This window comes from Rissa tridactyla, chromosome 3, assembly GCF_028500815.1.
Source record: "Rissa tridactyla isolate bRisTri1 chromosome 3, bRisTri1.patW.cur.20221130, whole genome shotgun sequence".
Lineage (NCBI taxonomy): Eukaryota > Metazoa > Chordata > Aves > Charadriiformes > Laridae > Rissa > Rissa tridactyla.
The window spans coordinates 22565950-22588426 of record NC_071468.1 but is presented as its reverse complement, the minus strand read 5'-3'; the positions used below and the strand labels follow the sequence as shown (position 1 = coordinate 22588426).

At 42.3% G+C, this 22477-nt stretch overlaps 1 protein-coding gene across 1 annotated transcript in view; it reads left to right on the top strand.

The window, feature by feature from the left end:
* The window catches only part of TGFB2 (transforming growth factor beta 2), a 66524-nt gene that overhangs the window by 32454 nt on the left and 11593 nt on the right, over positions 1–22477 (top strand). Inside the window, exon 2 of the mRNA XM_054196221.1 lies at positions 9877–10040. Coding sequence (XP_054052196.1) covers positions 9877–10040 — 164 coding nt within the window. The remainder of the gene's footprint in view (positions 1–9876; positions 10041–22477) is intronic.

Below are 22477 nucleotides of genomic sequence, written 5' to 3'. Positions count from 1 at the left end.
CCTTTCTAAGGACTATTTGGCAGTGGTCACACGAAGTCTGCCTGGGTCAGAGTTTTGTTTTTGTTTTCCTGGAAGGGACCGGACAGTTTCCCCCTTTCATTTTAGCCAGAGGTTTCAGCAGTTTCAATTGGCTTTTGATCCTTTTCCAGCTTCAGAGGTTTGGATCCAGGCAGTTGATTCGAGGCTTAGTGCTCAGTCTGACTCTTCTATAAGTTTTGTTTTATAGCAGAAGCGGTCTTCTGGGCACTCCTCACTTTCTTCAAAATTGCAGAAGAAAAGTGTACTTTCTTAGAGGAATTCAATCTTATTCAACAGAACACACTTTCAGGATAGGAGAGTTTGTACAGGACCAGGACTGGGGCTTGCAATCGCCTCAGGACTGCCCTGTGGCTGTAAAGTAATAATGACACAAGTTTTTGCAATCTCTGTGATGATTTACCTTAGCATGCATTTGATGATGTAAACTCATGCGTGCAGTCTGTAGTCCTTACTTTCAGGCATCTTCCTATAAGTTCTACAGGTGTTTCCTCTTTGTTTCAGACAGCCTTTACAGGCAACTGATTTCCTCCCAAATAAATTGTGTAGCTTCTCTGGAAGGACTATGTATGTTTTCCTTAAGTATTTTTCTCCCATTCCTGAAACACTTTCAGGTTTTCTAATCTTCTTTGCAAATGAGCAGTGGTGGGAGACAGAGAAGGTGTAGAGAAAAGGTTAGACTAGCATTGCGCAGGCCTGTCCCTGAAGAGGGTTATTCTACGAGCGTTGTGTTTTGATCACACACGCTGGTTAGTTCTTGCTGCCTCTGCTCTCACAGTACATTGCTTTTGTGGGGTATTTGTTCTTTAATGGTCCGGTCAAGAAAACATAGCTGATCACTCTGACACCCAGCACAAACCAATGGACCAGTACTGTATGGACCAGTTAGATAAAGGCTGGAGGTGATACATGATATCAAAAGAAAGGGAGGGAGAAGAAAGATGTGCAGGGGATTTTTCTGACTTTTATGCTTTTTTGGTAGGTAATTTTTTTTTTTTTGTGTAGCCCAGTGGCTTGGCCTCTCATCCTGCAGATATATTTTTGAATTTTTTTAATCATTAATATTTTCTACGTATGTGGCTACACTCCAGCTCACAGAGGCTGACAGGGAATTTTTGCTTTAGGTTTTTGGGCAAGGTGAGCTAAGAAGGAGGCAAGATTTAAGGTGAAGATGTTCTGTAAGTGTCAGCACCCATGGCTGGGGCTAGGTGGCGAAGAGACATCAAGCTCCATTTCAGTGCCAAAACCCAAAACTGGTTTTCAAAGGATCATAAGAACAGTTATGCCCTTTGAAAATCAGGCCAGAAACATCCAGTTGGAAGACTTAATTCTAGGGACATTCGGAAAAATTAAAAAAAAAAAAAACCAACAAAAAAGATTCAAAATACTGGGTGCTAAACACTTGAAAATCTGGTCTAAGCCTGGCTTAAAGCACAGAAGAGGTTAATCCCTTTCCGCATGCTGCACATTAGCATTCATAGCATGGTCTGGGAAGGGAAGCTGGGACTTTCTGCAGTGTTAACTCTCCAGCCCGTTGCAGCAGGAGTGTGTGCAGCAGCAATGCCTCTCTGCCATTCACAGGAGAATGATTGCATGGACTTGTCTGAGGCTTCTGGTCATCTTCTCAGATAAAGCAGAATGCTCTTGCAGTTTTTCTGTTTGGTATTAATTTTGACTCTCCTTTGTCTTTTGGGTGATGGAATGGCTGCAAACCTTTTTCAGGAAGAGTTCATTTGGGGGATCTGTGATAGCACGCACTTCTTGGCTGTTGTTGTTGCACCTCATAGAAGGTGAACAAACACATGGGATGTTGGTCCAGCAGTTTTTCTTCATATGGTACCCATAGGAGAGGGAGGAGAGAAGAAGACATAGCTGATTGTTCCAAATAGATATTTTGTCATCTTTCTTTCTAACTGCTATAGGTAGTATGGATTTTTTCAGGCTAGACGGTGTTTTGGACTGAGCCTACAAAAGCTAATAGCCTCATGAGAATAACTGTGAAGGGGTGGCAGAAAGTCCAAGGGAAGAAAGGATTTAAATGAGGGCTTTCTGGCTGCAAAGATTTACTTAAATCGGACAGTTCAGTGATATAGGAAAATTACAGCCCTTCTCTTACAATGGTCTCCAGACCAAATTAAGCACCATTCAAAGTCAGTTTCAGCTGCAGTATGTAAATACAGTTGAGGTTGAACTTGCAACATGATTTGGCCCAGCCCAGGGAGAACAACTACCAAAAAGAAAAAAAAAAAGTTTTAAAATGGGTTGTATTGTTACAGCCTTAAAACAGCAATGGTAGCTTTTCTTGGCAGGGTTTGATGCCCACTGTAGGACTCATATCCAGCTCTGATGTGCTAGTAGAGATGAAGTGACACAAAGTAGCGAGTATGTAATAAGATGCCCTTCTCTTTGCATTGTTAAAATGACCCACAAAGCCAGGACTCAACCTGCTTTGTACCAAAATCCTGTGCAGCGGCTTTGCTACACCACCACCAATGATTTGAGTTTTATTTTACTACTTGTCTTTGTGAGAACTTAACCTAAACTTTAACTTAGCTCTGTGATTCTCCAGTGGCTAATTATGCTGTCTCAGTGTCCTTACCATGCTACTTGTATTTTGACCCAAAATGGTTTGGATGTTTTTCACCATTACAGAAATCAAGGGCACAAAAGGCAATTACATAAGAGTGTCAAAGTCCATCAAACTCCAGAGCAATGGGAGTACCCTGAAGGAATTAATTATTTGGGTAACTGGCAACCGGATTACCAGATCACTGTGCTATTGAGGTCATAGCTTTGGCTGGTCATCTTTTGATTCAGGCTTGGTGAAGCAATGAGGAAGGAGCAGCAGAACCAGAAGACCTTTGTCAGTTTTTAAGTAAGGAACACATAATTTCGTAAACATATCTTCAGAAAATTCCATTTTTGCCTCATTGTACCTGCTTCTTCGATCTGGAGAACGTCCTGTTTTGTTGTTTTTTTTTTTTTATTTTTCATATGTTGTCGTAGACCTTTGTTTTAAAAGAGGAATAGCAAGTGGTTCAACAGTGGAAAATATGTCACAAAATCTGATAATTAGGTAATTATTTTTTTCTAAATCCGTGCCCACTTGGACCTTCACTGGTGTATATTTTTTGGACATGTAGACCTTAACAGAGACTGCGTAGGCAGAAGAAAACCCACATGCATTTGTGCTATGTGAGCACTACCAAGTGTCTTGCTTTGAGCACTCTAGAGTCTGCTAGTGACATTTATTGAGTCTTCGTAGCCAGTTTATGGCATAATAATTACATGCATAAATTCCATCTGTGTATCAGGAGCTCAGTGTGTTGTCATTACAAAGAAAGAAAAAGTTAACTAATACAAGAAGTTGTTACTGAAATAAGAAGACTCAGGATTGGCTTCTGTTAGTGTAACTGGTGAAAGAAAGTCATGTTTAAAGATCTGCAGCAGGAGTCTCTGTAGGAGTGAGGTTTTGTTTCTTTGGGTTTTCTCCAAGGGGAATCACCTCAGGAATCTCAAATCCACTGTCTTAGTGAAGCTGCATTGAGGCTCTCCCATTGTGACTGCAGGGACAAGTCCAGGGGTCAGAATTGGTGATAAAAGAAGGAAGTGTTTTCATATTTTAGTCTTCAGTTGTTCTGATGCTCAAAAGGGTCATCCAGGAGTTGGATCCCCAACCTGTTCTTTTTCTGATGAAGAAAGCTCTGTCTTCCATTATGTATGCCTGTTTCCTTGTTAAGTGTCAGCATATCCACATGCTGTAAGTACCAAGACCGAAGTTATCAGTGAATGTGGAATTTTGAACCGTCCGCGCACCTTAGGCATGGATAAATTATGTATCTAGGGATCATTCAGTGAAAGATTCCTAGGTGCTAGTTTCTGGCATGGGTTCTTCACCAAAAACAGGTGCAATAACAGACGTCATGTCTTACACTGCACTGTAGGTGCATGCGTACCCTGTTTTGCGAGAAAAAGCTGCTCCAGAGCCATTGGGCCTCAGCTGAAAGCCTTATCTGCTGTGCTCTCGGCAGGTTTTTTCTGACTTTCAGTGCAGTGCCCCTCCTCAACAGCAAATGGTTGATGACAGATAAAGGTAAGGGCTCACTGGCAGCTTAGGTAAAAACTGGAATATTGGAGTAAGCCTCTTACAATGCTTTTGTACCATCTGACTTTGAAGCCTTCCTGCAAGAGGCTGGAAGAAACATTTGAGCAGAGAGTGGCACAAGCGTGTCTGTCCAAAAGCACTGATTAGCTAATGGATGTGCTCATAACTTAATGTCACAGAAGGACAGAGTTTCAGAGCTAATGGAAAGCTGATGTACAACTGATTTACCTCTGAGGGCCAATCCCAGTTCCCACATATAACCTGTAGGCCTCCATATTTTGGTTCACTGTATTTATATATTGTCTTTCATTGCAGAGAGGCAGTTTCCAGCAGGATTCTGCAGTCACGTCAGGGTCAGGAGGGGTGAGCAGAGTAATTATCCGTGGGCTTTAGGAGCCCAGATGCATTAAACAAGTTTCTAAGTTCTTGGAGAGACATTCCCTGGAAAAGAGGAAAGGATTTGTGACCTGAGTGTGCCTGACAGGAAGGACGGGATCCTGCTGGAAAGATGTGCTGGTAGAGCTGACGAGCTGCCCACCCTTCCAGCAGCCTTATGCATGCTGCTTCACTTACCACGTCTGGATGTCCTTAAAAGCAGCCTGACCCGGCTCATGGCAGGGACCCATATGTTGAGCAGAGAGTAAAATTCACACAGGGGATGAACGACGTCACACTATGATGTTCATTACAAAAAAAAATGTGGGATTTGCTATCAGTGAGCTGAAATCTAAACAGCCTAAATGGTCCTAATAGTTAGAAGGGTTAGGGAAGCATGCCAGAGCGTAGAAAGCATAACAACTGCATTTAATAACAATCAAGCTACTCTTATAAATATTTGCATGTGCTGGTTCAAAGCCTACTACACGGTCATTCATGTACTGCAGTTAGAAAGATGAGGAGGGGAAAAGAAAAAAAGAAGAGGGTGAGAAGAAAAGGGCACTCCATGTTTTGTAGCTGCTGTAATAAAGAATGGGCAAAGCACCAAAAAGAAAAGAAAAAGGAAAAGAAACCCTCCAAAGTTTAATAAACACAAAAGGGAATAAAAATAAATCTTTGGAGCATTTATTACAAGCCCTTGATGGAAGGATTAGATTGAAGCTCTCAGCCTTTCCAGTGTGGGTGTATGTGTGAAGACAGCCTGTCTGTCCTGTTCCAATGAGGAAAGAAAAGTTGTTTACATTTCCTAATTTGGGCTGTGCACATGATTGATTTTTTTGTTTCAATAGCAGAAATGAAAATTCAGAGGGGAAAAAAAAGCCTTGTTTGGATACAACTGAATTTAGGTCTTTCTCCTCTCCAGAATGAAAGCCCAGCTTTCAGAAGAGCCGCGTCAAACAGAGTGTTTTGTTTCTCCTGAAATGTCAGTACATGCAGTACTTGTGAGGAAAGCTGTGGAAATGCAGGGCTTAGTTCATCAAGCTCAACTGTGGAAGGCAAAAGTGTCATCCTTTTATGCAGGAGATTCCCGATTGGGGGAATATCTCCAGCAAACTCTGTCCATTCCCACTTTTGGTTTAAGAGACTCCATCTCGCTGTCCTCCCAGGAGCAATGCTTGAGGGTCTACGTGCTGTTATGGACGGTCAGTCAGAAGATGTGTTCAGTCTCTCCTGGAGAGAGACTGGACATTGCTCAACCTGGAGCAATGCTGCAGACTGTTCAGTATTTTGGGATAGGTCTCCTGCACCTCTCCTGTTGGTACTTTTCTTCTCTGTCAGAGCAGGGCTGCTTTCTGTCCTAGTTACTGGCACAGGAGCTTAGAGAATGCTGGACACTGAACAAAGTCAGTAAGAAGCATGGAAACCAATACGTTTTAACCTGGCAGTTTGGACTGTCCTGTGTAAAGCAGCTAATTAAGTTTCAGCTCATTCAAGAAAAAAAAAAACCCAACCCAAAAAGAATGAAAAAGCTAAACTTGTGATGCTCGTTGTCTAGCAGGCTAAAGGGAAGAGGAGGGATGCTGCCTTCACCTTCTCCAACTGTGCTCTATAACTCTTGTCTCAACTGTACTGTGATGATTGTGATTATTACAGATGGAAGTTTTCAGGTTTTTAAGGGTTGAATTAATGAATAATGTAAAGATAAAAATGGAATCTTTCACTGCATTTACTAGTCCCTCTCTCCAAAACAAAAGAAATCTGTGTTTTCCTAGCTACAGGAAACATATTGATTTAATTCCACTTGTTAATAATAATGGTTCAAAGAATACTTAAGGGGTCTAGTCTGCATCAGGATAATTGTGTTTACAAACTAACTTGGTCAGAGTCATTCTGGTGTCTACTGGAGTCATTGGGCCAAAACCAGAGGGGAGTGCAGAGGTATCCAACTGAGTCTGAATTGATACAACTGTCAGGTTAAGGTGGAGTCACAAAGAGAGATAAATTGCAGCATCTGAGACCACTTAAAGGCTAATCCAAAACCTTGTAGACTCCATAGGGTTCTTTCTGTGCCCTCAAAGAGAGTTGCAAGTCTCAATTCTCAGTCTTAAAGTTGATTAATTTTCACGTAAACCCCAATTCTGCAGTCAGCCATTCTTTTCAGAGGAAGGGTTCCAGCTAGTAAAAAACACTATTTTTTTTGGCTGTCCATGAATAATGCCTTTTCCTAAATTGACTTCCTGTGGATACTGTCATGAATGATAAAATAAAGAAATCAAATTTCTTGTTCAAGTTTTTGCAATGTATAAAACTATCTTATACGAGAAATGAAACTTCTGTAAGACAAGAATTAATTCTTATTCATGGTGGGTGTCCCAGGCCTGCCTTCCACTGGAAGGTAAATGCTCATTCACTGTGTATCTGAATGCACATATGCAAATACAAAAACATGCACCCTTAAAGAGTATTCCTTCTCTGTCTATCTTATTTATGTGTGAAAGAAAGAAAAAATGTAAATGCAGAGATGGTTCAGGAGAATCCATTCAGATACATATTTGCAGATTTGTAATATACAGTATCTAAAATACAGAAGCTGAAAAGAAAGACTAAAAATATAGCACAAGAAAGTTCGAGAAATAAGTTAGAAGCTAACTATAAATCAAACTGAAAGTTAAATAGGAATTCTCAATCTGAAATAAAGTCAAGATGGCCTGGGTTTGTTTGTGCCAGGGCAAGTGGCTGGCTGCTAGTTTGGCTCGTCCACAGGGAATGAAATGGTAGGTTGAAGCCTCAAATAAATGACAGGGCAATAAAGGACAATTTACAACTCATCCTGGAAGCATCAATCTTATATATACATATTATTATGCCAGATTATATTCCTAGTAGGATTAGGTTTGGCTGAAGAACAAGTAGTAGTCTCAGAGTTTCCTATAGCAGAAAAATTAATTGAAGAGATTATTTCTCTCTTAAATGAGGATATAATCTCTGAAGCAAGTAGCTTTTATAAGAATTTGCAAAATGTGTGGAAATGAAGATCGTCGTTGCATAAAGCTAAGCTTTTTTCAGAAGACCTTCATTTGGTATTTTGAGAGAGACCAATACTAACGTGTTGCTCATGGGAGAGAGGAGTGGTTCTGGTGTGAGGGTAGTCTGCATCTGTTTTTCTTTGAGATCTTGCTATAAGATGATAGCAGTTTTCTGTCAGTAAGCCTGGTAGGCAACGATACTGGTCATGATGCTTTGGGGTTTATTTTGGAGCACTGCAGATGTAAAAATCAGAGAACCATTTTTTTTTGTTCCTTTAATTAAATGAGATCATTAGGAGGCCTGGGGCTTCCTGTTCGTATTGGTACCTCTTACCCATTTGACCATACTGAGGGTCTGCTTTGGGAAGTACTCTTTTTTAAGTATTTCATCATCTCTCACTTGTAATGAATCTACAGTTGAGGCCAAGATTATTTCTCTATCGTCAAAGATTTTCTCAGAGCTAGGATTATTTGTAGGGGTTTTTACCTCTGATCATTTAAAAAAGAGATTTGGGCCCAATTCCGTAGAGGAAGCGTGTTTGTAAATTTTGTGAAGACAAAATAAATTTGCTCTATTCTTCATGTGACTGATGTACTCATGTGCTTGGTATTTATTCTGTAGTGAGTTTGAATTTAGAATTATTCAAAGAGCTACAACAAATCGGTTATTAAATGTGTAACTGCAAGTGGTGTTGCCTCGTGTAGTCAGGAGCTGCTACATTGTTCTGGTAGTAGCAGCCAGTCCAGAAACACTAAATATTTGGAAGAAGGTCTTTAAGTTACTAACATGTCTTATTGGTATGAGTAAATATTATTAAGGATTTATTCCAACTACCTTTAATAGTTAGTAGTTAGAAGTAAAGGTAAACGTACTGCACTTGGCTTCTCCCATCTCTTTACATAGAAATGCTAACTTGCGTGTATTGTATCTGTGAAGAATTAGGTATCTTCCAGAAGGCGGCACTTTATTTGATTGATAGATGCCTGGATTAGTGGCCTGGGTAGCCGAGGGAGGCAGCGGAGCAGGAGGCCTCGCTGGGATTTGGGACAAGGCCTGGGCCTTTCATGGGCGCTGAACTGCTCACCTCCCTGACGTCGAGGCTGTCGTCTCCTGCCACTGCACGGCAAATCCTCAGCTCCCTGACTGGTGGGAAAGCTTCATGTTTTCTAATTATTATCTGAAGTCTTCCTGCTGGTGTGGTCTCAGGGAGGCCTGAGAGTGTTGCTTCCTCAGCTGAGAATCACCCCCCCATCCCCCCAGATCCAATTTTCCTCCTTTATTTTCTTCATCCACTTCACCTTTCCCTCAGTTTGAACGGAGGTTTTCACTGGGGCCTTTGAGCCATTTCGACTCCTCTGTGAGTCGGGCTGCGGAGCGCCTTGCCAGGCAGCAGGGTGAGGAGGGAGTCTTGCGCGCAGGGGATGGTGGTTGGGGCGCCAGGTTCCTCCTCCTGCTGCTGGCCGGGATGGTGGCGGGGAAGGGCCTCAGGTGATTGCTGGACCCTTCAGGGTAACCTGGGTTGCGCAGAAGCGCTTTGCTGCTTAGCCTCCGTCAGGATTTACAGCTGCGAAAGAGGCAGAGACTGTTTGGAAACCTAAACGTGATACGTTTAACGCTACTATTGATGACTTGAGTCCATTTTTGTGACTGTTTTTTCTGCTTTGCCCATGATATATAGTGAGGGGTGATTATGTTTATGGCTTTCACTGCTTCCAAGTGGTTAAAATTGATGTAATTCTGTTTCTAAGGTCTACTATTTGCTTGTCTTTTCCCTCCCTTTCTTCCTTGTCTTCGCTTCCTGCCCTTGTCACTATAATCAGAATGAATATTGTGTTCCAATAAGATCCTTTAATATGAAACAAAATCTGAAGCTGGCTAATTTATTCTCCTTATTCTGGGGGGAAAGGGGCTTCAGAGGGCATACAGATCAGATGAATTGCTGTTACTTGTCATTTTGGTGGATCCCTGTGAACTCTATGCAAATCTGAAGGCGTTTGCCAGATACCAACTGCTATGATTTTTTCCCAGTTTATAAGAATCCGTTATTTTCCACCAGTATGTTGAAAGAGGGGAGATTTAAATGCATGACCCAAAATAGAGTTTGAAATAGTTGTTAATCTGTATTAATATGGTATTCCTATAATCAAACACATGGGGTGCATTGTTTTTTGGGTTGTTTTATTAAATTGTTAATAATATTAAATTGGCATTGGGAACTGAATCATGCTACAGATATTTCCCTTACTGAGGCTGTCTTGTGTTACACTGTTTGAAGGAACAATGTATTTTATCATTAAAAAAAGTAACAAAATCACACTGCCTTCTTGCAGATGCCATCCCACCGAGCTATTACAGCCTTTACTTCCGAATAGTCAGATTTGACGTCTCAGCGATGGAGAAGAATGCCTCCAACTTGGTGAAGGCTGAGTTCAGGGTCTTCCGTTTGCAGAACTCAAAGGCACGGGTCTCAGAGCAGCGGATAGAGCTGTACCAGGTATGGCGGCACCTCACATGCGTCAGCTCCCCATCTTTCTGCAGCAAACCCGCCTTGTACCCATCTAGCAGGTGAAACAAACCACAAGGAGAAGGGGTTGAGTCCCATCTTTCCAAAGTAGCCTCTTATTTCCCATGCCTTTCCTAGAAAGGACTATTCAAAATTATATGAAGCTGAAATGTGCAAACTTTTTCTAGCAATTGTGACTCAGGACTCCAAAGTTTCAGCATATAAAAATAAGTGACAGAACATGACATCAAACAAGTCATCTTCAGGATCTCTGTCTTCAACACCTGGCCGTACTGTAGTTTACATAGAAGCCAAATTCCTCACTCTGGCCTGTGTTCAGGAGAAGCCTGGTAACCGTTCCTCACAGAAATAGTGTTGTTAATAATTGAGTTTCAAAGCTTAGCAGTTGCAGACCTGGCTTCTGTATAGTAGCCCAGGGGTTGAGGCAAGGGACTGGGCAATTCAGGGATTGAGGAGTGAGGGAAAAAACGACCCCATGACTCTCTCACTCCTGAGTGCTGGTATGATTGATGTCATTTATTCTTTAAAGACTTTAAAGCCATTAAAGTTAATTACATTGAGTCTGTGCATTTGTGCAAATACTGTCTAGAGTATATTTCATCTAAAGCATAGTTCACTTTGCCGAGAAACACAGCAACCAAAAGGGGCTCAGCTCCCAGCAGTTTTATACTGGGTAAAACTCATGCTTGTTCCAGCAACCCAGGACTTACTCTGCTGAAAACCCTGCCAGATAGGATACCACCTTGTGAAAGTGCCTGGAGCCCCTCTTTGGGTCTGTTCTTGCTGCCCTATTCACTATGCCTGAGCACTGCCCTGTGTTTGCAGCACTGTAGAGTCCAGTTCAGATCCAGTGGGTGCAAATGTGTTATTCTTCTACCTCACTTTAAACATTCACCTTTTCCTGCCTGGTCTGGTCAAGTGCAAGCCTAACTTGGAGCAGAGAAGGGGGGAATTTGGGTTCACGTACTTACTGAAGTGACAGTGTAAGCCAACCTGACAGCAGGAAAAGACACACTGACCTGTTTAGACATTGTTTATAAGTAGGAGAAGCGTGATTCCTAGTTGAATGTGGTTCAGGTCGACAGGTGGTTACTGGGTGCTTGTCTTCATGACTGCAACCTGGCTGCCTTCCTTCCCAAGGACAGGCTGGCAGAAAAGTTGAGTAAATAATGTATCATTTGTTAAAAGCAAAAGCGAGGAATCTTCAACGGCAGTTGCTGGTGTCATCTATAAGTAACAGCTGTCACAGAGAATTACACTACGAGTCCCTGTGATGCTGCCACACCAGCCTGGTGAAACGATTGTATGTTCTGGCTTGACCTCACTCTTCAGACATCCTACAAGGAGTTGATGGCATCTCTCGGCTTTCTGTTGTTCTACTTTTGAGAGCTGTTAGCCACCTGAAAGGAGTACAGCTGTGGTTGCCTGAGCTCAGTTAATTGCCTTTCCGTGTTTGAGGAACGTGGGATACAAAGGGTTCAGCGGAGGTAGGGAAGAAAGAGCCTTTGCTTGGCTGGGATTTAGCCTTGTGATGAGAAACAGCTGTAGCTTATTTGAGAGAGCCTGACTCCAGCAAGCCTGTGCCCATGGAAATGACTGACACCTGCATTCAGGGCAGGTACTTGGGTCGTTTAGATAAATATATAGCTGGTGAGTAAGGCAGTTTCTTTTTTAGGCTGGGTGGGGCATACTGAGTGAAGTGTTAGGTGAGTAATGAGTGCAGGTTATTGTAGGATTAGGTCTTTTCTCCACCAAGTAACAGGCAAGCCAAAGGCAGACAGCTCTGAGCGTGCATTTGTGCCAGGCATGTTACTTTGCTCTCCTGCCTGTAGAGAGGCCAGCTGTCTCTGGAGCATTTCCCTTGCAGAGCACCTATTAAAATGATAACAGCTGCTTGTTAGTTCCTCTCTTTGGTTTACTTCTTACAAGGTCCTGTAGCCACCTTCTGCTGGTTGTTTTTTCTTCCCTTTGGTCGTATTTATATCTTGCAATCTTGTGTGCAGCTCTCCCCAGAACCTTGTATGGAGGTATTATCTTAGCTCTGTGATGGCCAGTCTGAACTGCATGGTTTCCTTGCCAGCAGCTCTACTGCAGGGGCATCAGGGTCCCTAAATACTGCTGCATCTAGTCTCCATCACAGAGTGTGAGGTTAGCATGCAGTGTTTAACAAGAAAAGCAAAAGCAGGGAGAAGAGGAGGGACCCATGATCCTTATGGATCCTTTCCAACTTGAGATATTCTGTGATGTATTGTAGCACACTGCTATAGAAAGCATCCTAAAACTCAATGTATGAATTTTAGAGGTTAGAAAGAAGAAAATTTAAGGAGCTGAAGGTGAGGAGGCATTGGTGCTACAGTGATGGTAGAGGAGCTTCAGGGATGTGCAGTGATAGATTGATAGTGCAGATACGAGTGTCTAGCAGTGAAGGAAGGTACAAACGTGGGACGTAAAAGGGGAGAATGAGGAAGATGCTCATTTCTGTGGAAGTGGAAGAGGCAAATACATGCTGTAAGGGCTGAAGACTTACTCTTTGCTTCCAGCATGAAAAGCCACGCATGGAGAGCGAGCCTCACAGAGGAGATTGCTGATGGAGTTGGCATGTGCAGCCACTGCTCCTCCTCCATGCATAAGCACTGCTTCCTGTCTTGTGAGATATGTGCTGGGCTTGCCAGGGCTGTTGTGCCCAGAAGGAACAATGTGGTTTTTCATCTTGCATAAGCAACATTTAATTATTAGGGTGGGTTTTTTTTCCTCCTACCAAGTTTCGGGTTGCCTAGTGTTTTGCTTTGTTGAGGAGATCTTCTTGATGAGGGTTTTTGAAATTCCTCTCATACCTGCAGTTTCAGGGAATGGTTGTTCCTGTGTCCCCTTGTCTTTCTCAGTTAAGCAGGAAGAGAGGGCAGAAGTCTTCTGGAGAGAGTCAGAGCTCTCTCGTTGTGGTTCACTGAGAAAGTGGCCACAACACATGCAAGTCTCCTAACTGCTCTTCAAGAGCTCTCTCATTTAGTCCAGTGGCAGTTTAGTAGTAGTATATATACCACTGGTGCAGAAGGGTCAATATTACTCTGAAGGACTATTTTAGGAACAGGAAGAGACAGATATGCAGAGTAAATGGAAAAAAATAAGCAAGCAGAATATAAATATTTTGTTTCTCCTCCTGATTCACTCTTTGTGTGGTCCTCTGACCTTGCAGATCTACCTCTTAAAATGAAAAAGTGCAAGACTGCACCTTTTCGGCTAAGCTTTCCTCAGGCTATACTTGGCTTCCTTTTCCAACCCACATCAGAGAAGGACTTTGTGTTTTCCTGCAGCCCTTGTTTGCACTGACTACGGGAAGGCAGTCTGGGGCTGCTTGGCGTGGACAGACAGGGCCGTGGCCCCTCGCTCCTGGTGCAGCAGCAGCCAGGACCCTTTTCCCACCTCAGAGGCAGGGTTGGAACAGAGAGCACTCCATCATATTTATGCTGGGAGCAAGTGGTTGTGGATCTGTTTACTAGTTCTGTTGCCCCCTGGGTTTCTCTGGGCAGTAGGTCCTGGAGGTGAATTCTCGTACAGGTGCACTGGATGCGACCATGAAGCCAGTGGGCAAGTGGTAATCCCTGAGAGCAGAAACAGTTTCTTTAATGTCTGTTTTCACCCAGAGTACTTCTCTTTGTATTTAAGAATTAGTCAGCTGCATCTGTGTGTTCCTGCACAGATGGGAAGCACAGTGCACATATTAAGTAGTCGTAGGATGGAAAATAATAAAACTCATAGAAGTAGGAATTAAGGTGGTTTTTTTTATAAAGCTCGTATAAAAGCTTCTGTCGCTTCTTGGCTCTGGTTAAGTGAAGCCACAGATAATGAAATTCTTTAAAGGCACTATCTTTTCTGTTGTTTCTTCTGCCCGAAAGTGAGTGTTAATCTGCTGGTGGTGCTGCTGATCATCAGCACATTGGAGAGTGGGAAGCTGGAGGGAGGGAGGGAAGGAAGGAAGGAAGGAAGGACAGACTGTGATCTCAATCACATCGAGCACTCTCCTGCACTTCTCCTCCTGTCCTTCCACTGCGCTGCATTCGCTCAATGCACTTCTCAGTGTGCACCGAGACTTCAGAAAATATTAAGAGGATAAAGTACTTTTGGGGGAGGGAGGAGTAATAATATTAAATAAACAAGTTTTAGCATCCTCCAGTGGCCCTTGCTATGTTTTTAAAGATTTATGCCAAATGCAGGCTTTATTGGAATTTGATCAGATAAAGCTCAGTTGTTATGGGAATGTCTTTGTTCATCAGTTTTCTTGCCTGCTTTGAAGACTTCATCACATCTTTCTTTTATTAAGGTGCTTCTGTATTTATGAATAAAGACCCTGCACCCTTCAAAAAAAAGCTTGTCTTTTATGAATAAGCATTCCAAAAAATAAATAGGCACCACCGCAAGGCTGGACGAGTGGAAACCCTCACAGGGTGAAAAGCCAGTGTTCAGAGAGCATTGTGGTATTCTTTTTAAGGTATTTTTATTATGTACAGACGGTCAAACGATAACAAGTAATAATTACTTCCTATGGAAGCAGTGCCACGTTTTGTTAACACATCATAAAGCATCATGAAAAAAGCAGCTGAAGCACTGGTTTTTATTGTCGTCGTTATCCGAGGCTGCTGTGGGTGGGGGTACCTGAGAGGCTGCAGATGTCAGGGGACGTACCATGGGATGTATCAGAGTGCAGGGTTGGAGCAAACGAATGGCGCCAGGTTAAAACCCAGGAGGGACATCGGATTGCAATGAAGAATTTGAAGTAAGCAGGAGCAGACCCTCGGTCTTTCCATGTCGGGAGGGTCCAGTCCATGCCGAAAGCTCCTGTGGAGCTTTGCTTGGAGTCTACGAAGAACTATCTGCCCTCCAGACAGTGGTAGCCCCGTTTCTTTAAGGGCCTCTCTCCCTGCTTGGGGGTATGAGGAGGAAGATGCTGTGGAACATATTACCCCATTATGAGTCAGATTTAAATTTAAACCACAGTCGGTTGTTCAAATACTTTAAATTCAGACAGCGTTTTGTCTTGTTTTTCAGTTAGGGAATACGTTTAGAGCAAGCTACTATAGATTTGGGCCAAATCTCTGTGGTGCAAATCTGAGGCAATTTACACTGACTGCAGCAGAGCTCCTCAAGACTGATCTCCATATAATCAGGAGCAGAGGGGCCTTCCTCTCTTTTCTTGCCAAAAAGTGCAGTCTCTAATGCCACGGAAGAAAATACCAGGAAGCAGGATTTGTGGCTGTGAGCTGGCGCAGGATGTCTGTATTACAGATATCACCTGGGGCATTTGATTTTAATTGACTGCCATCGCTCTGACCCACATCTAAAGTAGTATATTTGGGTCTCAAAACTTATGTATTGCTGTCCTGAAACCATACTCTTGCAATCTGAAAGGTTACAAGGTTATGTTAAATGGCAAATGTACAGTGCTCTTTGAAGTGCCGAACTCGGTATAAAGCGTGGGCCTAATAACTTTATACTCTTACCAGCTTCCTCCTCCTTTTCCAGCCCCCTCAGGACCAGAGGAAGTTAATTTGCAATATATATCAGTCAAATTGCTTTCTCCTTGTTCCAGAATCTTTTTTTTTTTTTTTTTTTTTTTTTTGAAAGACTGTATCCTGTACAAAAAAGAGTCAGTACCCTGGAGACTGTGTATAGAGTACCTTTGGCAAATAATCTGTGAGCCTGGATAAGGGGACATATTTATCGCAGTGTCATATTCACTGCGATTTGAGAACTTATCTCAGATGCATCTCCCTCTTGCCAGGAACAGAGCAGTTATTGAAGACAACTTGAAGAAATTTATAATATCCCAGTAGCTACTGGCACAAGCCAGCGTGTACTCCCAGCTCGACACTGCCATGTGTAGAAATGTGGGGCACTGAGCTTATTGGTAGATTTATTGCTGTTTGCAGTGCATGTACATTCATTATGGGGAGCGTAGCAATGAGGGACATGGGTCAGAAACGAGCCACTAGGTTTGGGTTGCTGCTCTTTGGGCTGCAGTCTGGTGGGGTAGCCAAGCCCATGTTACACTGAGACAGGAGCAAGTTTTAACCAACCACTGCAGTGTGGTAGTTACTGGGCTGAGGAACATCAGGTTGGTTTGCAGTAGAGAGCCCATTGGAGGGGGGAAGGTACTATTGCTATTCTGGGGAGGTGTAGGAAACAATGAGAAGCTTTGTTGGAGAGAAGCCTATATGAAGAAGAATAGATGATGGAAGAAAATGGAGGAGGATGGGAGTGGTTTGAGTGGAAGCGTGTAGGTGGGAAGAGAAAACCACAAGGAGAACTGTGGCTTATGGAGAACAGTGCAGACAAGAGGAAGGGAAGAAAGAGGAATGACATGCAGAAGACTACAGCATCTTAGAAGAAGCAGTAAGTCCAAATATTCATATAGCAAAGAAAGTCGCATGCCAAAATGTTGCAGCAAAATGCATGTGTACATGAATGTCAGGGACAGGACCAAGGAAGAGGAAGGGCTTGTGAGACTTGTACTTAACGGGGAGATGAACACAGGAGTACCCTGCAGGATCTAGGGGATTTGGCTAGAAGACAGAAGAACCCACTCAGTTTTTGTTGACTTTGGCTCCTCTTTGTTGATATTTTAATAAAACATAATGTGCCTCTGGCAAGTTAAAGCTAAATTCTAGATAAGTTTACAGGATTTTTTTTTTGTTTTGCTTCATTTTGTATAAAATCTTTCTTTGGAGCTATCTTAAAATCTCCTAAACAGCAGGAAATTGCACTCAATATTTCAGAATCTTCCAGCAGAAGTACCCCAGACCCTCCGTTCTTGTTTATTGCTTATACAATGCAGAGTCTTCCTGCCTGCTTAAGCATAAATCAGACCGAATGGCCTCAGGGCTGTATCCCCAACTTACACTGCACATGTATCTTCAGTGGCAGGAGGAGGGCCCTGCTTGGGGAACAAATGGAGAGGAAATCCCTTCTCAGGAGCCATTCTCTTCCTGGAGCCCATTCCCCTCACCACAGCACGATGCAGTGACTCAGTCACAGTGATTCCATGACATACATGACTTCCCCTCCCTTTTTGACCTGCTTTAGCCACTCATCTCTCTACTCCCCTCACACTTCTTTTACCTTTAAGCAAGTAGCAGCCAACGCTGTAAGAGAATCCTACTGCAGCTGTAGCCCATCCAGATATAAAAGGGGTTGGGTTATGTGTGCAATATGTTCTTTTTATTTGCAAGTTTGCATGAAGAACGTGTCTGGCAAGTTCTGAGCAGATGGATCAGAGAGCTGTGGGTTTTTTTAAAACTTTGGCAAGTACTCCATACCTTTGTATTTTGGCAGGAACTCTGCATCTCGTATACTAGTCTCTTAAGATTCTGCCCTCAGTTTGAGCCTGATTCGGAGACCTTTGCAAGCAATGGAAAGACTTCCACTGATAAAGCAGGGAGGCTGTAAAGTCCTTTTAACTCCGTAGCACTGAAGGCAGAGTCTGAATTATTATTTTGCAGAAGTGGTTACAAGAAGAGCTTGAAAATTTGCACTGAGAATTTTGGAAAAAATACACAGTCAGTCTTTTGCACTAGTGGTGATAAGAAGAAGCTAAGATTTTGATAGTCAGTAGATTCCCAATTATCTGGCAAAAGGTAATATATGTAGGCTTTTCACTTTACAACATATGTTTCCACATATAATGAGTAAGTAACTGGAGAGATTTGCAACAGATTTAAGGTTTTGCTTATCCATGTGTCCAAGATAAGATCAAAGACCTTGAACTCAACCAGGCAGTGAGAAAGGAATGAGAATTAGCACGGTCATTTTTTAACTTTAAGCTTCAGAAAGGGATGGATGGAAGTCCCAGAGAGCTGTCTGAGGAGACCTTTGAAATCTGGAACCAGGCAGCAAGTGAATGTTTCAGTAGGGTGAATAGTACGTAAGAATTTGGAAACCACAGGCGGCTGCATATGCAGACCTTGGGAATCTGGTTATTCCACTGCAGAGGGTTAGGCTGGAGTTCCCTGCGTGTTTCTTCTAGTTCAGAAGAGGTTATCCTAAACGGCTGTTTTCAGCCAGTTGTGCATAGCTGAACTTATCTCTGCTCTGATGTTAACCAGCATTAGCACATCATTTACCACTGGATCTCATTGTTTGGGCTTATTTACTTTGAGCTTACAAGTACATGTCAGGTTATTTCCATTATTTTAAAATGCCCTTGAAGTTCCAATGGAAACCGTGGATAATGACTGATAAGTAAGAGAAAGATTAGTGAGCCTGCCAAGATGTTGTAATACACAGGAACATTACAGTAGTCTGAAATGACAGAGAAGAGAAGGGAAGAAAGGAAGTTATCAGGGAGCCAACAGCATCTGGAGGGAGGAGATCAGACAGTCCAGAATGAATGGAGAGGAAAAACAGATTAATAGCAGGTTTTTACAAGATAATGCCATATTTGCTGCTATTCAGTGATTGCAGAACCCATGCTGGCTGACAGCAGTGACCATCCCAAGTTCCAGGGCCATGCGGCAGACAGGATAGATATTTTTAAGTGGCCATATGATCTTATTAATATATTTTGAAAGTTCATCAACTTGTTTTAAGAAACTGTAAGTTGCCAAAAATATTTCCTAACAGTTGGTTACTGTAATTCTCAAACCCAGCTATAAAATGCCCTTGCTGTTCCTAAAGCTTGGCCTTTGATCTGTGCCTAGGATTTTCTTGGCTGCCGGAGATGTATGTCATCGATGCATCACCCTGTGTATCATCACTACTGAACCACATTCAGTTTTTTGTTTGTTTGTTTGCTTTCTGGGAAGGTGATGAATTTATTAGCCAAAACTATTTGACTGTAAATTACATGTAATTTTAATTTTCGTATTCTTCTGCGTCTAATTGTGGTAACTATAGGAGACTAGAAGTAATTATTGGCCAGACCGTCAAATCTGAAATAAACTAAGAAAGTTGCTGTTCTGGAGCTCTAGTTATTTGAAAGAACCAGTGTGTCTTTTCTGTCAAATTTTTTCCTTTTATGTGTGTAATGAGTCATGAAGACGGGCTGTTCTGGCGTCTGCTCTCAGTGGTTATTGTCTAGAATACATACACTGGTGTGTTCATTCAGTTATGCCCTGCTTTAGCTGCCTCATATATATATGAGAAGGGGAGCAGGCAAAGGAAAATTTGAGCAAAATAATTACATTTCTATTAACAGAGTCCTGGGTTTTGGAGGTTTTTTTGGTTTTGTTTTTGAACCAGTAGAATTACACTGATGCTGAATGTTCCTGCTGTGCTCATATCGGCCTCTGGTATGCCCCATTTTTTAAAGAGCCATGTTTCTGCTAATTTTGCAAACTTTCTTTGTTTGTTATCATGAATTATATAGTGTTCACAGTGTATTTTACAGTTTATAAAATACAGACTAGGACAATCCTTGTCCTTATTTTTATACTCACAACTGTGTGATGGATACTTGAGAGTATAGACGTGTGCATATAAATAAACAGTTTCATCCTCCAGTATTGTAATGACGATTTCAGCTACTTGATACTTAAATTTTAAATAAATATATATCAGTTAATGCTCTCCAGTTGATCTGCAAAATTAGTATAGCAGATGACAGAAGTAATTTAGAGATTGGTATTTCCTGGAAACTCGCTTGTCATTCTTCTGAAACCAGCATGTGACAAAACCAGAGCTTTTCACCACTGAATGTCCTGGTCATGATGATTTGGGATATGCTTCCAAAATAGCATCATGGTCCAGACTCGTCTAATGGACGCGGAGGAGCACAGACAAATCCCTGCCAGCATAGCAGAGGGTCTCCCCCTGAAGACTGAGCAGGACGCCTTTGCAGAATGAACGAAGAGTAGATTTCAACAGGATTTGTAAAGTACCAGAAATCTGGCAGGGGTGGCATGTGAGTGCTGTCATCACCAAGATCCCTGAGTGGGCTTCCTAAACATGTGTAGCTGTACAAGCGAGAGCAATGATTTGTTTGCATCTGTCTGGCTGTTTCGTGAGCCCTTTCCTGCGATTAACTGCATTATTTGTATATTCACGTTTGTTTTGCCTTGATCTGCTGGCGGTAGCTGCATGTATGTGGTATCTGGAGATCCTTCATGGGTATTTGTTAGATAATTTTTTCCCCAGGTGTTTTTAAGAAGGGTCAGAATAGAAGAAAAAAATTGATGAGGGGAAGGTTAGCAGTTCCTGTAGAAAAAGATAGCTAGAAGGCAGGGCTTAAGTGTACAAGATACTTTATCTAGAAGACATTAACAAGCGTTTTGGGTGATTTCCTGTGAAAGGGAGGAATCCCATGCAAAATGGGGGTAGAGAAGACCAAATTGTTCTTAGCGTTTAGAGCATTGTTACAGAATGAAAATTACTCTGCGAACTGGGCTAGAAGTCTGCTGGATAACCTTTAGGTAACACTTCTACCTATTCATCTCATCCCCACATAATGTGATCATATGCATATGTTCCCGGCATAATCCTTTGTTAGAAGAGGCAGCATTGCATTATCACTCTGTTGAAAGCGAGATCAAATAAACAGATACACGTGGAACAACATCCCCGTGTTCAGAAGCTGCAGAGATTTTGCACAACCTGAATTTTGAGTTTGTTGATTTTGAGCTCTCACTCAGGCGTGTGTGAAAGTGTGCATGCTTGCACCTGCACGCGTGCAGTTGTGCACTGTCAGCTACTTGTGCATGCAGATGTTTAAACGTGTTGCTTGTAGTGAGGGAGGTGAGGTTGTGTGTGTGTGTGTAAACTCTGTCTCCTGTTCATGCAAGTGATTGAATCTGTCAGCTCTACATGCAGGTGGTGATGCGCAATACTCCCCCCACCCCAAAAGCCCTAGCCATCCACGTCATGTCCCATAGACATACCGAACTCTTTCTGCCTTTTTAAGACGGAGTGTTTGGACAAGGTGCCAGAAGGAAATGAGAAAGGATTAAAGGGAAAGTTTAACTCAGTCTTCCTTCTGTCTTGTGGTTTTTTTTTTCCCTTGTCCTCTCTTAATATTTTTAGTTCTCTGAAAACTCTTTTGCACAAACGCCTACTTTTTAGGCCTTCATTTAGCTCCTGCAGATGCAAGTTGTGCATCAACATTTCTGGTAACAGTGTTTGATGTGGTTGCGATGCGCTAAGCATAAAGGTAAGGCAGTGTTTATAGGCAAGGAAAGGCAATGTTTATAGGTAAAGGTAATATCTAAGACTAATCAGTATAGTTGAAAGAAGTAGACAAACTTTCAAGCACAAAAGCTGCAAGGCACAGAAAAGGCTTTTCTTCTTTTTTGCAACAAAACTAGTTAGTTGATCTAGTAGAAAGCCTAGAATTTTACCATCAATTAGAAAAAATGGAAATGATGAAGCTAGAAGATCGTTCTTGCTTACAAGCCATCAGGTTATTAAGATCATACATTACCCTAACACTGTAAAGACACTTAGTCAGCCCAGGAGAAGGAGGAAGGAGCTTGAAGCAGTCATGGTAATTTCACTAAGCATGGCACTCATCACACTTAAAAGCCTTTTGCTTAAGAACCGCTAGTGCCTCTTTAACCCACGATGTCAATTGTGGAAATTATGCCATACTTAGTTTGTGAGTTTTTAGCTCATTCTTCATAATTTTCTTCCTGGACATGCAGCATAAACATGGAGAGGAGCCTTACTTTCAGATACAGACACCATAGTATGGATAAAATCTAACTCTTCTAATCTACAGCGTCCACCCTGTCCCACAGTGCCCTACAGTTTTGAAACCTGCAGACACTTTTCTTGTCATTCAGTTCATTGTTGAGGATGGATATTCTTTGTGATGATGTCTTGTCCTTTTACAAATGCCTTTCATGACAGGTACACACTGCCAGTCCTCGACTTTGTCTTTTGGTAGCAATGGGATTGGGATAAAGACATTTTATTTTGGATACCAAGGCACAGCTGACTCTTCTGAACATATCTAAGACCAATTATAGTTAACATCATGAGATTGCTTTTGGCACATTACTTGCTTTTAGATCCTTACACCACTGCCAAAACTGAGGTATGCAGTTTCTGGAGTCTTTGGAAAGATATGACTGTGCAGAAAGGAAGAGAAATGAGCCAAGTTCTTGTGTCCCATTTGCCTCACACACACACCCCGCCCCAACACATCTTTGCAGAATGACAGCTGCATTACATCCTCAGAAACACTTGAGTTGACCTGATAAAGACCAAAGGGAAGGCAAAGTTATATTTGTACTTCTCTGGGACTTTCCCAGCATTGATTACTGATTCTCTCATCCCTCTGGCACTTCTGCGCAATGGTAGTCCCCTTGCTGCTGCCAGACTCTCTGTAAACAGTTGTTCAAACACTTTGTTTGAAGGTTGCCTCATAAAAAGGAATCCCAATGTTCAGTGTTTCAGTGCCCACAGTTTCTACTGGAAAACTC